This window comes from Herpailurus yagouaroundi, unplaced genomic scaffold (assembly GCF_014898765.1).
Source record: "Herpailurus yagouaroundi ecotype Mexico unplaced genomic scaffold, PumYag 29, whole genome shotgun sequence".
Taxonomy (NCBI): Eukaryota; Metazoa; Chordata; class Mammalia; order Carnivora; family Felidae; genus Herpailurus; species Herpailurus yagouaroundi.
Window position 1 is genome coordinate 82,350,830 of NW_024412377.1, and position 12,661 is coordinate 82,363,490.

General features: G+C 35.5%; 1 protein-coding gene across 4 annotated transcripts in view; it reads left to right on the top strand.

The window, feature by feature from the left end:
- The window catches only part of SKIC3 (SKI3 subunit of superkiller complex), an 87,732-nt gene that overhangs the window by 35,756 nt on the left and 39,315 nt on the right, over positions 1-12,661 (top strand). For all 4 annotated transcript variants that reach the window (XM_040448250.1, XM_040448276.1, XM_040448266.1 and 1 more), the window contains 10 exons: positions 390-492; positions 3,164-3,340; positions 3,429-3,573; positions 3,733-3,811; positions 3,900-3,961; positions 4,072-4,128; positions 5,589-5,657; positions 7,820-7,894; positions 8,508-8,649; positions 11,253-11,346. In XM_040448250.1, coding sequence (XP_040304184.1) covers positions 390-492; positions 3,164-3,340; positions 3,429-3,573; positions 3,733-3,811; positions 3,900-3,961; positions 4,072-4,128; positions 5,589-5,657; positions 7,820-7,894; positions 8,508-8,649; positions 11,253-11,346 — 1,003 coding nt within the window. The remainder of the gene's footprint in view (positions 1-389; positions 493-3,163; positions 3,341-3,428; positions 3,574-3,732; positions 3,812-3,899; positions 3,962-4,071; positions 4,129-5,588; positions 5,658-7,819; positions 7,895-8,507; positions 8,650-11,252; positions 11,347-12,661) is intronic.

The following is a 12,661-nucleotide window of genomic DNA, read 5'->3' on the forward strand; positions in this document are numbered from 1 at the left end:
CTGTTTCATTTATTACATTTTTACTGTGTAGTTTGCAATCTAGTTTTGAATATAAAAAGATGAAATCTTGCTTCACAACAGTTAATAAATATTAATATGATGGAGAATAGCATTTAGGTAATATCACCATTTTCAAGGCTGAGGTTTTAAGAGTTAAGTAATCTGCCCAAAGTCAAGGAAATTCTTTCTATAGATTTTTATCACTTCTAGCACATGTTACTGCAACAGTACTAAGTGTATGCGAGACCATACTTAAAGATAATTTTTACAAAATACCGTTAAGTTTTGTTTTCTGAAAAGTGGCTTTAAAATAACACCGCTACATTTTTTAAAGTTTATTCTAAGTGTTTCTGTATGTGTTTTAATAACTATAAACTAACTGGTTTTAGGTTTGGGCGAATGCCATCTTATGATGGCAAAAGCAGCTCTAGTGGATTATCTTGATGGGAAAGCTGTGGACCACATAGAAAAAGCGCTGGAATATTTTACTTGGTTAGTGTTATTCTTATTATTCATTGTGTTTATTTTCTTAGCATTATCTTAAAGCCAAATTTAGAAAATCTTTCTGTATTTTTTCTGTGAGATACAGCAATCAGTACTCAGAATATTAAACATAAAGAGTAACGGAGTAGCCAATGAATTCTATAGCACACATATTGTATTAACGTGGCACTGGGGAACAGATACAGTTTCTTGCTCTTGTTGACCTGCTGGCTGCATAAGGAAGGGTGGGAAGAAAGAAGCATTCTGCTAGAGGAGCAGCAGCTTGAATACTGTGCATCAGTGTTCCCTTGCAGGAGACCTAGAAATGCCAGTACCTCCAATTGAACTGATTGGGAACTAGGACTTGAGGTGAACAGTATGATTTATATTCAATGGTAGGGGCCGCTTCTAGGTATATTGGTAGGGTTGAAGGTGAGGGGAAACGAGCAATCTGCTCCTGGAGAGAATCTGTGTAGTAAAAAAAAGTGATGTATAATATTAAGGGAATCAGAAAAATTTGAGTAAAGCTGGTATTTTTATCGAATTGTAAATTCGCCAGCTAAGTAGAAGTGCTATTTGTGGTAGATGATTTTAAGAAGTCCACATGTTGCACATACGTTTGAAATTTTTTTTCTTAAACACCTTTCTTGTGCTTCCCTTCCTTTCTTTTCTGACTTGTCTTCTGTTTCCTGTTGATTTAGTTGCTCCAGAATATGAACCAAATATGAAAAGAAAACCTTAGCCTTTTTTTCTCCCACAGGTTTTTATTGCTGCTTTTCAAGTCTCACATTATATACATCTTTCCAAAGAGGAAAGGGTATTGTGAACAGGGCATGCTTTGTTTGAACTAGTATTTAAGAGTAATTGTGAACCTTCGATGATACTTGAGATACAAAAACTGCCTTTCTGAGAATGGGAAATTTTGTTCTGGGTAGCCCATAGCTTGTAGCATTCACAGCCAATAATATGGAGATATATAAAACTCTTAAAGTGATAATCCCCAAATTTATATTTACTTCTGGATGTAAAAGTTCGTACTACCACAATTCTTGTGTAAAGGTGATAGAAGTTATTTCACCTTACAGATACTTTATTTTTTTATTGAAAGAGTTTAGGCTATTAAAATGGCCTCTGTTTCCCTTTTCTCCTTCTATTTTCTTCTTCATGTTGTAGATTTTATTCACTTTTATTTTATTTTATTTTACTCTTTTCATCACAACAAGTGTACTGTTTAACTCCCATCTCCCATTCTCTTTTCCCCCTCATCTCCCACCCTCCTCCCCTCTGGTAACCATTGTGTGTTCTGTACAGTTAAGAGTCTGTTTCTTGTTTCTTGGTTTGTGTCTCTTTTTTTCTTTTATTTTTCCTTTGCTCGTTTGTTTTGTTTCTTAAATTTCACATATGAGTGAGATCGTATGGTATTTGCCTTTCTCCAACTGACTTATTTCGCTTAGCATTATCCTCTCATGCTGTCATTTTTAGAAGTTATGCTAAGATATTTAAGCAGAGGAACTACAAATAGTGTTGTCCTTCCTCCTGATTCTCACAGTGGGCTCTCAGTGATGACTGCAATAATTAATCTTATCTCTCAGAAAGATACTGGAAAATGATTTTTGGCTGGACTCTTTTAGTAGAAAAGGCTATGAGAAATGTTCCATCTGCTTGTCCATCTGCCAGTAACATAGCTGTTTGTGATGGCTGATTATTGAGACTTGGCTTAAGTGAAATTGTCATGTTTTATTTATAAGATCTTGAGAAGAGAAAAATGAAGAGAAATAGTGAGATTTTTCTCATTTTAAGAAGAGGTGACCTTTATCACCATAATTAATATTTTTATTTACTCTTTTAGGCTTGTGCATTCAGTCATATTTCTTCAATAAATCATGAGTTTTCACATTTTCATATTTAGCTTTTTGGTAATCTTGGTCTTAGTAAAAATCCTTTGGACCACCAAATATATTTAATATAGCACACATTTACTAGTCATTTTTATTTGACCAAAGACCAACAAGCAAAAACGTGAGTTTACAATAATTAACTGAGAGAGAGCTACCAACTTTACTACTTTGGTTACTGTTTAAAAGACAAACACAGACAGCACAGTTCAAAAAAATTCAGTTAAAGGTGAATTGGTCCTGGAAAATGTATTGGTTTATTTATGTGATTTCTGCTACTTTTTTTTTAAATTTTTTTTTTCAACGTTTATTTATTTTTGGGACAGAGAGAGACAGAGCATGAATGGGGGAGGGGCAGAGAGAGAGGGAGACACAGAATCGGAAACAGGCTCCAGGCTCTGAGCCATCGGCCCAGAGCCCGACGCGGGGCTCGAACTCACAGACCGTGAGATCGTGACCTGGCTGAAGTCGGACGCTTAACCGACTGCGCCACCCAGGTGCCCCTCTGCTACTTCTAATAAAAATGAAGAAGAGTACCAAAGAGGTGTTTGCAAAATTTCTGGCATTCGAAATAATCACTTCTTTCCCCTTCCTGCCTTCCTTTCTTCTTCCTAATAAGGGAGTGATAACATGTAACTTATTTGGAAAGAATTTAGTAAAGCATTCACTGCATTTAACCAAGGAAGCAATTCTTAATCAAGATTATAATGAGACAGATAAACTTCCTAGTTTTTGGAAATAACTTGTAAGTATAAAAATAAAATAAACACTGTTTATTTTTTTAGGGCTCTGCAGCATCGAGCTGATGTGTCTTGCCTTTGGAAGCTAGTTGGGGATGCTTGTACCAGTCTGTACGCTGTCTCACCATCTAAAGTAAATGTTAATGTTTTAGGAGTCCTCCTAGGTCAGAAAGAAGGAAAACAAGTATTAAAGAAGAATGAGCTCCTCCATCTTGGAGGAAGGTAATTTACAAAGTTTGCTAGTTAATGACATTTACTTTGAATTAGGACATTTTAACAGAACACAACATTTATTTTTATATTTCCACAGGTGTTATGGTCGTGCATTAAAACTGATGTCCACATCTAATACATGGTGTGATCTCGGAATTAATTATTACCGTCAAGCACAACATCTAGCAGAAACAGGCAACAACACAAATGATCTTAAAGAGTTGTTGGAGAAATCTTTACAGGTGGGGTTTTGAGAAATTTTTTATAACCTTTTTAAAAAAAGAAATGCTTTTCTGATGTTTTTGATAAATGCTATCATGTTTTTACATAAAACCACGTTTATCTTGATATAAATACTGATGTTCCAAGATACCAAAATTAATCTAATTTTACTTTTTCAGTGTCTGAAAAAGGCAGTGAGACTCGACAGTAAAAACCATTTATACTGGAATGCTCTTGGCGTGGTTTCATGTTACAGTGGTAAGAATTGCATAACACTTCAATATTATTAGAAGATTGCCTGTTTCAGGTAATAAAGTTCAGTTTCATCAAACTCTGTATTTTTTAGGTATTGGAAACTACGCCCTTGCTCAGCATTGTTTCATCAAGTCAATCCAATCAGAACAAATTGTGAGTGTTTTATGTGTCTGTCTGTGAAAAAGAACTTCAAAATTTCATGTTAATAACTTTCTCAGGCTGCCATGTAGACAGGGACCTAATTTTATATATACATCTTTTAGAATCCTGTTGCATGGACCAACTTGGGAGTCTTATACCTTGCAAATGAAAACATTGAGGTAAATGTGTTGTCTGTTTTGTCATGTTAAAGAACATTCTTTATATATGAATGTTACCTCTTTGTAATAGCTTTATATATGAATTTTTTATATATGAATATTACTTCTTTGTAATAGCTTAGCTTCTTGTGGAGAAATACTTTGAATTTTGTTGCCTATTCAGTATGCTCACCTATATGCTGGATAATTGATGGCATTCCATTTGTTATAATAAATAACGTGTAAGATTTATTTTCCTTTTCATATCACTGAAGAAATTTTGGATTTATAATAATGTTTTTCATTTAAAGATTAGAACAATTTTGTTATGGTTTATTGGGGTGTTTTTCTTTTTATCTGTACATGTATAAGAAGAGTCCTGTGTGGCCTGTGTTAGGGGTGGGGTGATGAAGTAAAAGAGGTGATTAGTAATGTCTAGCAGATTAAGTTTAGCCTATGTTGGGTGATTTAGATTTGGCTTTAGTGGATATTAATTCTTTTATATGCCACAATGTAATTTGTCATACTTGAACAGTTATATATTGGAGAATTAGAAATATAGTAAGTAATTGGAAGCATGCTTGTAGGTCATGTTTAGTAGTTTCCATAAATCTATAGATAATAGAACATCCGTACTATTTTGTGTTTCAGCCGTTATACTGAATATCATCCTTTTAAAATAGTTTCAGTAATACTCTCAGGGATAAAGTAAGTCATTGCCAAGATTGCTTCAAAAGCCTGTAAATAGAATGAAGGAGAATATTAAGTTAGATCTTAAGATATGTGAAAATATTTTTAAAAACTTAAACATAGCTAGATCTCAGTTAAAAAACTCTGAATGTAATTTTATGATAGTACAACTCAGTTGCTGTCCAGGAGTTGTTGTTTTCATAAGAATAATAAGACTGTTTCCTGTCACACATTGATTTTTGAGAAAACAGTATAAGGCAGCATATAATAAGTTTTTGTAGTAGAAAAATAAACATGCAATTCAATGTGTCCAAGTGAGGTATCTTTAAGGTTTCCTCACTGCTTAGCACATATTTATGCTGTCCATTCTTTTTTTGCCAAGTTTCAGGTACGTCTCTTGGACCTCCTTGCCGTTAGTTCTTATCAGGCCAATTAAGCTTCAGGAGAGGGCAATAGATACTTCTGTCAAACCCGTGGCTAGCAAACGCGTGGGTGATTGGTTAAAAGTTCTACAGACTATGAGGTGCATCCCTATTGCCCTTTCACTGGGGACCGAAACCCTTAAGCCTGTAGAGAGAGCTGTTGTACCCAGGAGTTTTCTAGGACTATGTAGTTAAAACACTGTTTTAAGCGTTGCTAATTGTGTTTAAACAATGAAGTTTTGGACTTGTAAGTATTTATGTTGACAAGTCTGACTTATCTTCTTCTCTTATGCTTTTTAAACATAAGCAATTTAATACTAAATTAATAAAATGACATGACATGTTGATTTTTGCCTTTTTTTTTCCTAGCAAGCTCATGAAGCTTTCAAAATGGCTCAGTCCCTTGATCCATCTTACTTAATGTGCTGGATTGGACAAGTAAGATATATAACATATAGTTATTAATAATCCTAGGGTATAAACAACCAGTTAATATAAAATGATACAAGTAACCTGTTAATATAAATAGCAATGATAATGTTGGATAACAGGTAACATACGAGGACTTCCTTTGTGCCAGTAATTGTGCTAGTCTCTTTGTATATAATTATTTTGGTTAATCTTTCATTGATCCTTTGAGATGGTGGTGGTTGTTAAACTCTTTTCACAGATGGGGAAATTGAAGATTAGAGATCCTTAGTATTGTGCCCAAGGGCATACAGCTTATAATGATTAAGCCTTGATTTGGGGGGCTTTGGGCTCCATCAGCCTGACATTATTATGCTAAAAAACCCTAGAACTCTGTTGTTTACAGCACATTTACCAAAAATATAAACATCGACAAAGATCATTTTGATTATGTTTTCCCATTTTCTGTAAAATCTTTATATTTGATTTGGTGCTTTTTTATGAGTATTCTTCCTCTGCTTCCCCAAAGCTCAGAGTTTTGTACTGCCAGATAGGAATCGAGATAACTTGGTTATGAGTGTGAGTCTGTCACTGACTGATTTTTAACATATCACTGCTGGATTTCATTTTCTTTACCTGAAAAAGATTGGACTGAGTGGTCTTCAAGGTCTTTCTAGTTGAGAAATTGTAATGAATTAGTAAGTAGTTGATTGTTTTGGTTCAGAGAATAGCAGGAGCATCACCCATATCAGAAAATCAGCCATCAGAGTTTAGAATCTTTTATTCTACCTTTGACTCTTGGATCTAATTCTAGTTAATTGGTGAAGCAAGCAGAGTTAGAAAAATAACTCCTTTCTCTATGAATTGTGGTTAGCATCTGGGAGCTAACGGCATTACTACTAATCTCTGTGTAAGTTGGATGCAGGAGGCCCAAGAATTTGCATTTCTAACTGCTTCCAAGTGATGATGCTGATGCTGCTCCAGGGACTTGACTCTGAGTAGCACTGCTCTAGACCAGTAGATTTTGGATGCTAATCAGAGCCACCTAGTATTCTTTTTTTTAATTTTTCAAGTATTTTATTCTTTTTTTTAAATGTTTATTTTTGAGAGAGTGTGTGTATGCAAGTGGAGAAGGGATGGAGAGAGAGGGAGACAGAGAATCAATCAGAAGCAGGCTCCAGGGGCTCCTGGGTGGCGCAGTCGGTTAAGCGTCCGACTTCAGCCAGGTCACGATCTCGCGGTCCGTTAGTTCGAGCCCCGCGTCAGGCTCTGGGCTGATGGCTCAGAGCCTGGAGCCTGTTTCCGATTCTGTGTCTCCCTCTCTCTCTGCCCCTCCCCCCTTTCATGCTCTGTCTCTCTCTGTCCCAAAAATAAATAAAAACGTTGAAAAAAAATAAAAAATAAAAAAAAAAAAAGAAGCAGGCTCCATGCTGCAAGTGCAAACCCTGATATGAGGCTTGAACCCACAAACTGTGAGATCATGACCTGAACTGAAGTCGGATGCTCAACCTACTAAGCCACCCAGGCACCCTTCAGTTCTTTTTATCTAAAAATAATTTATTTCAAGAGTTAACTGGCAGATTTAATCAAAATGGTAACAACAGAAGTGAGACTTTATATTAATTTTTTAATAATATTAGTAATGTATGATAACTAAAAAAACCCCTGATTTTTAAATAAAAGATATAGGAGCTTGAAAGTACTTTTATCTCATAGTCTATAAAGTTAAAGGCATAGGTATATTATTTAAATCCCTGACACACTTTTGAAAAATAAATATGTTGAGACTGTACTCCAGGTCTGTGGAAACTAGAAACCTAGAGGTAAGGACTCCCTTTTTTAAAAAGCTTACCCAGGTGAATCCAAGATGATCATGTGATTAAGAACCCCAGTCCAGACAAATACCAGTATGAATGGATCAAGGGTGAAAGGGAAGGGAGAAGGTAGCACAGCTTTATCAGTGTTCTGAGGAATTTTATGTGGATTATTGCACCACTGCCTGGTTGCAGAGGGAATTCGGAAAGCATTTGTCAGTTTAAGGGCCAATTTGACAAGTTATTCTGGTCCTCTGAGCCATGGGAATGTAGTAGCCAATATTGGAAAAGAAATTAACTGTGCTTTGAAGCACAGCTAGTAAACCTTTGGTTCTGCCAAATAATTTCACTTTAAGAACCTCTTTTTTCCTTTTATAGGCTCTTATCGCAGAGACAGTTGGAAGTTATGACACCATGGATCTTTTCAGGCACACTACAGAGCTTAGTATGCATGTAAGAATTTGAACATTATTGAGGATTCATTCATGAATAAAGTATTATTCTCATTAAGAAAACGAATAGAGTGGTATCAGATGTTGATAACAGCAGTTGTCTCTATTCTTTATTCTATCTTAGAAATTATCTTTAAAGAACTTCTCATTTTCATCTTGCGTTATCTTTCATAAGCTCAGGAAGAAATGACATGGGATTCAATAGATACAGTAGTCATTTAGAATAGAAACTGAGACCCTAGAGAAAAATCAACATGAGATAAGGAGTAGGCTGGCATTTCTTGATTATTTACAAATGTGTTTTAGAACTCCTTTGGTAATTATTGGTTTAATCTCTAAAAATGGTGCTTAGAGAAGGATATCAACCCATTAGGTGGGGCTCTGTTTTTTTGCCCTTTATTTAATCACATGTGATTCTCCTACTTAGGGTTGAAGCAAGTGATTTAAATATGCTCTGAGCTGTGTTGTATCACAGTGACTCTTTAATTAGAGACACTTTGCAGTTGACTTAAGACTAAGATGTGATATTTACTGTATTGAAACTTGCTGTTTTATAATTTTTATTGGTATATTTATTATCTTATATTCACTTGTTAACTTTGTCATTTTTAAAGACCGAGGGAGCAATAGGTTATGCTTATTGGGTCTGTACAACATTGCAAGATAAAAGCAACAGAGATACTGAGCTGTACCGGTACAATATCGTTCAGATGAATGCTATTCCAGCCGCACAAGTTGTTTTGAGTAAATACATAGGTAAGGTATTCAATATTTGAATAACTCAGTATTTGAATAAATTGTTGAAACAGTTGAAAGAACTTTTAAAATTAGTTAATTCCAAGTAAAATATTAGTGTTCCTTAAGACGTGAATTTGCTTTTTTTTTTTTTTTCTCCAATGGTCAGTCTCCTTTTCAAAATGTGTAAGGCCTTTTGAAGAGTGATGAAAATTGCTGCTACCTAATGATCACAATAAAACTGATTTCCATGTTGTAGTGGAAAGCATTTTGGAGTGTAATGGTCCTGAGTTGTTGCTGTTCTATCTCTGCCATTTATTTCTCTACAGTCTTAGGCCAAGGATTTTACTTCTTTTAACTTCTATTAACCTTGGAAAGTGGAGTTAGTTAATAATATCTAGATGGTAGAGATGTGAAAATTAAATGAGATAATATGCTTTAAATTCCAAAATTAGTGTGTTTAATCTCCCACTTTAACACCTGATTTTTCTTCAGAATACTGGAAAAATACATGTAGCCTTAGGAAAAGGACAGAATGGTGAAGTTTCATTAACCATCTATTGTAAAACTTTCCTTTCTTCCTTACTAAAACTACTAGTTTTATTACCAGTTTAATCTTGCCATTTGTAGCAACATGGATGAAGCTAGAGTGTAATAAGTCAAATTAAATGAAACAAGTCAAATAGAGACAAAAGAGTCAAGTAAGTCCAAAAAGAATAAGTCAGTAGAGTCAAATAAGTCCAAAAATACCATATGATTTCACTCATATGTGGAATTTAAGAAACAAAACAAACTAGCAAAGTTTAAAAAATAAGAGAGGTGACAAACCAAGAAACACACTCTTAACCATACAGAACAAACTGATGGTTACCATAGGGAATGTGGGTGGGTGAATGGGTGAGACAGGTGATGTGGATTAATTAAGGAATGCACTTGTGGTCATGGGAGGTGGGGGGTGGAAAACTACCAGTGGCTTTTAGTCTCTGCTCCTCCTCTTAGCTATGATGAAACCTTGGTCATATTACCGAATTGGATTTTAGTTTTCTCATCTGTAATACAAGAATAAAAGCATCTATTGCTTAGAGTTTAAATGGGATGATTTATACAAAATGATATGCAAAGTACCCTGGATGCTCAAGAAATGTTAGTTTTGCTAGCCTTTTATTTATCCCTTGAGAAATTCTAATAAAGAAGAAAGAAGTTTAAGCAGGCATATGGGCAGTTTAGTATTAGGAAGAAACAGATAAACTGAAAAGCAGAAGAGAAAATTTCTCATCATAGGTATGGAGAGGATTGTAATACTCTTCCTGCATTGAGCCTGGGATACTTGAGCAGAAGGCAGTTAGTTTATATACATCAGCACATCAGAGCACTAACATCTTATGCCATTTCTCAAAATGAATGACTCCAATAAATATCTAGAGGCTCTGTGAGAGTGTATGGATCAGAAGTTTTATTGATAAATTTCTGTAAGAATGGGTAACATTTATAAAGAATTTACACAGGGGTAAATATTTACCTTTCTACAAAATTTGGATCCCTAGAACAATGAACACATAATTCCCTGACAGTTATGCGTAGTCTGGGTTTTTTACCCTAGAGTGGAGTCGTATCTATTTGTCTGGCTGACAATTTGCCTTAGGGTGAGTGTACTTGGAAGGCATGAATCTCTTTTTAGTGTGATTCAGTTTTGGTATTCCTCTCTTTTGTGACATTAGGATTTTTCAAGAATAAGGTTGATTATGTGATTTTCACTTTATGCTTTGACGTTAGAGCCTAACTATCATATAAATTGTGGTTACACTGTACTTTGTTAAGCAATTTTAAGGGATTTTAAGTGATGGTTTGTTTCCCAATACTACTTTTAAGTTTTTTAATGTTTAATTATTTTTGAGAGAGAGAGAGAGACAGAGACAGAGAGACAGAGCATGAGCAGGGGAAGGGCAGAGAGAGAGGGAGGCACAGAACCTGAAGCAGGCTCCAGACTGTCAGCTGTCAGCACAGAGCCCTACCAAGGCTTGACCTTGTAGACCACGAGATCATGACCTGAGCCGTAGTCGAACGCTTGATCAACTGAGCCACCCAGGCACCCCTCTCAATACTGCTTTTAAATAAATCAGATGTGTTTCTTCTTTGTGCATTAGTAGATAGATGATGTTTTTTGACATTAAAATTTCAAAGTTCCGCACTGAAAGTGCCCAAGTCATCCCGTGTTTCCAGTGTATAATACTGAGTGAATTTTTTAAAAACACATAGAAATTGGAAGCAAACCACCAAGAAAATTGCAGGAAAGATTAAGTGATTAGCCAAAAAACTGAATTTCCTTATGAATCTCATGACTAGTGTTAATATAAGCTACAATTTGAAATTATTACACCTTTGGGGATAAAAATGTTTAGACTTTAAGCATAACGAGAAACTATAAATAATTATAAAATATTCAATAACTTAAAACAGTTATAAAATGATTATTAGTACTTTATAGTCAAGATAAAAATGAGACCATTCTTAATAGCTGTGATCTCAGGAAGTAATCTGGTGTTAAAGGCATTGAAAATAAGACTCACATTTTACAAATACGATCAACATGCACATGTAAAGAAAAGATATTTTTGGATTTCCAGAAAGAATTCAGAATTATGCTCCAGCTTTCACAATGTTGGGTTACTTAAATGAACATCTACAACTGAGAAAGGAAGCAGCAGATGCATACCAAAGGTAAACTCTACATTTAATTAAGAGTCGTCTGTACTTATCACTTGGCTTTTTAAAATTTGTTTTCATTTCATGAAGAAGGTGCTACACAAATGTTCTGATTCCTTTCCTGATCTCTAATTATCTATCATTACATTTTTAAAAATTCAGTTTTAAATTTTCAGCTATATTTTGGTTTCTGTTGCTCTATCCGAGAGAGACAGACAGGAGAAAAAACAAAAATCAAACTGAAAAGTCTCCCAGATTCTGTTTTAAAAAAATCTCTCTCTTTATTTTAAAAATGTGTAGGTTCATTCAGAGAAGAAACGAGAACATTATATTTGTCTGAATCGCTTTAAGATCTACTGTATTTTATTCTTTCGATACAGTTTTTGAATTGCTGTGTGCCAAACATTGTCCTTGACACTAGCAATTGAGCAGTGAAATAAAACAGATGCAGGCTCCATTTTCATGGAGCTTCTGACCTGGTGGTGGGGAGACATATCATAAGCTTATAGACATCTGTGATGGTAATTGCTAAGAAAGAAAATCAAAATGGGGTAGAGGGCCAGGGAGTGTTAAGGCAGGCAGTGAATTTGAGACAGGTTTAACAAGCATAGGCTTACTAAAGAGGCAGTTGAGGCTTGGCCTGCATGAAGTGAGGCTATAAGCCATTCAAGAGGGCAACAGCATTCCAGGCAGAGGAACGGCAAGAGCACGTGCTCTGAAACAGGAATGCACTTGCCGTGTTGAGAAAACAAGGACCGTGTGCTCGAGTGAAATGACCAACCAAGAGGGTGGTAGGCAATGAAATCGACTTGCAGGTTTATTCTCTGCAGATTAATTGATGGGTGAATAAAAAAATGACACTGTTGGGGATACTAGTTGAAAAGTTAAAAGACATAACTGCATGTATCATTGCCTGAAAAGTAAAAAATAGGTACTTAGAAGAAACTTTGTCATACACAAAGTCATTGAGGTGTCCCAAACGCTTTGCCATGCTCTTTCATGGATCTCCTGGCAGTTCAAAGGGGTTATCACTAGATGGTACTGGAGGCTATATAATCAAGAAGTTCTTTTTTATTTTTTTATTTTTATTTTTTAACATTTATTTATTTTTGAGAGACAGAGAGAGACAGAGCATGAGCAGGGGAGGGGCAGAGAGAGAGAGAGGGAGACACAGAATCCGAAACAGGCTCCAGGCTCTGAGCTGTCAGCACAGAGCCTGATGTGGGGCTGGAACTCACGAACTGTGAGATCATGACCTGAGCCGAAGTCGGACGCTTAACCGACAGAGCCACCCAGGCTCCCCAAGAAGTTCTTTTTTAAAGGTATATGT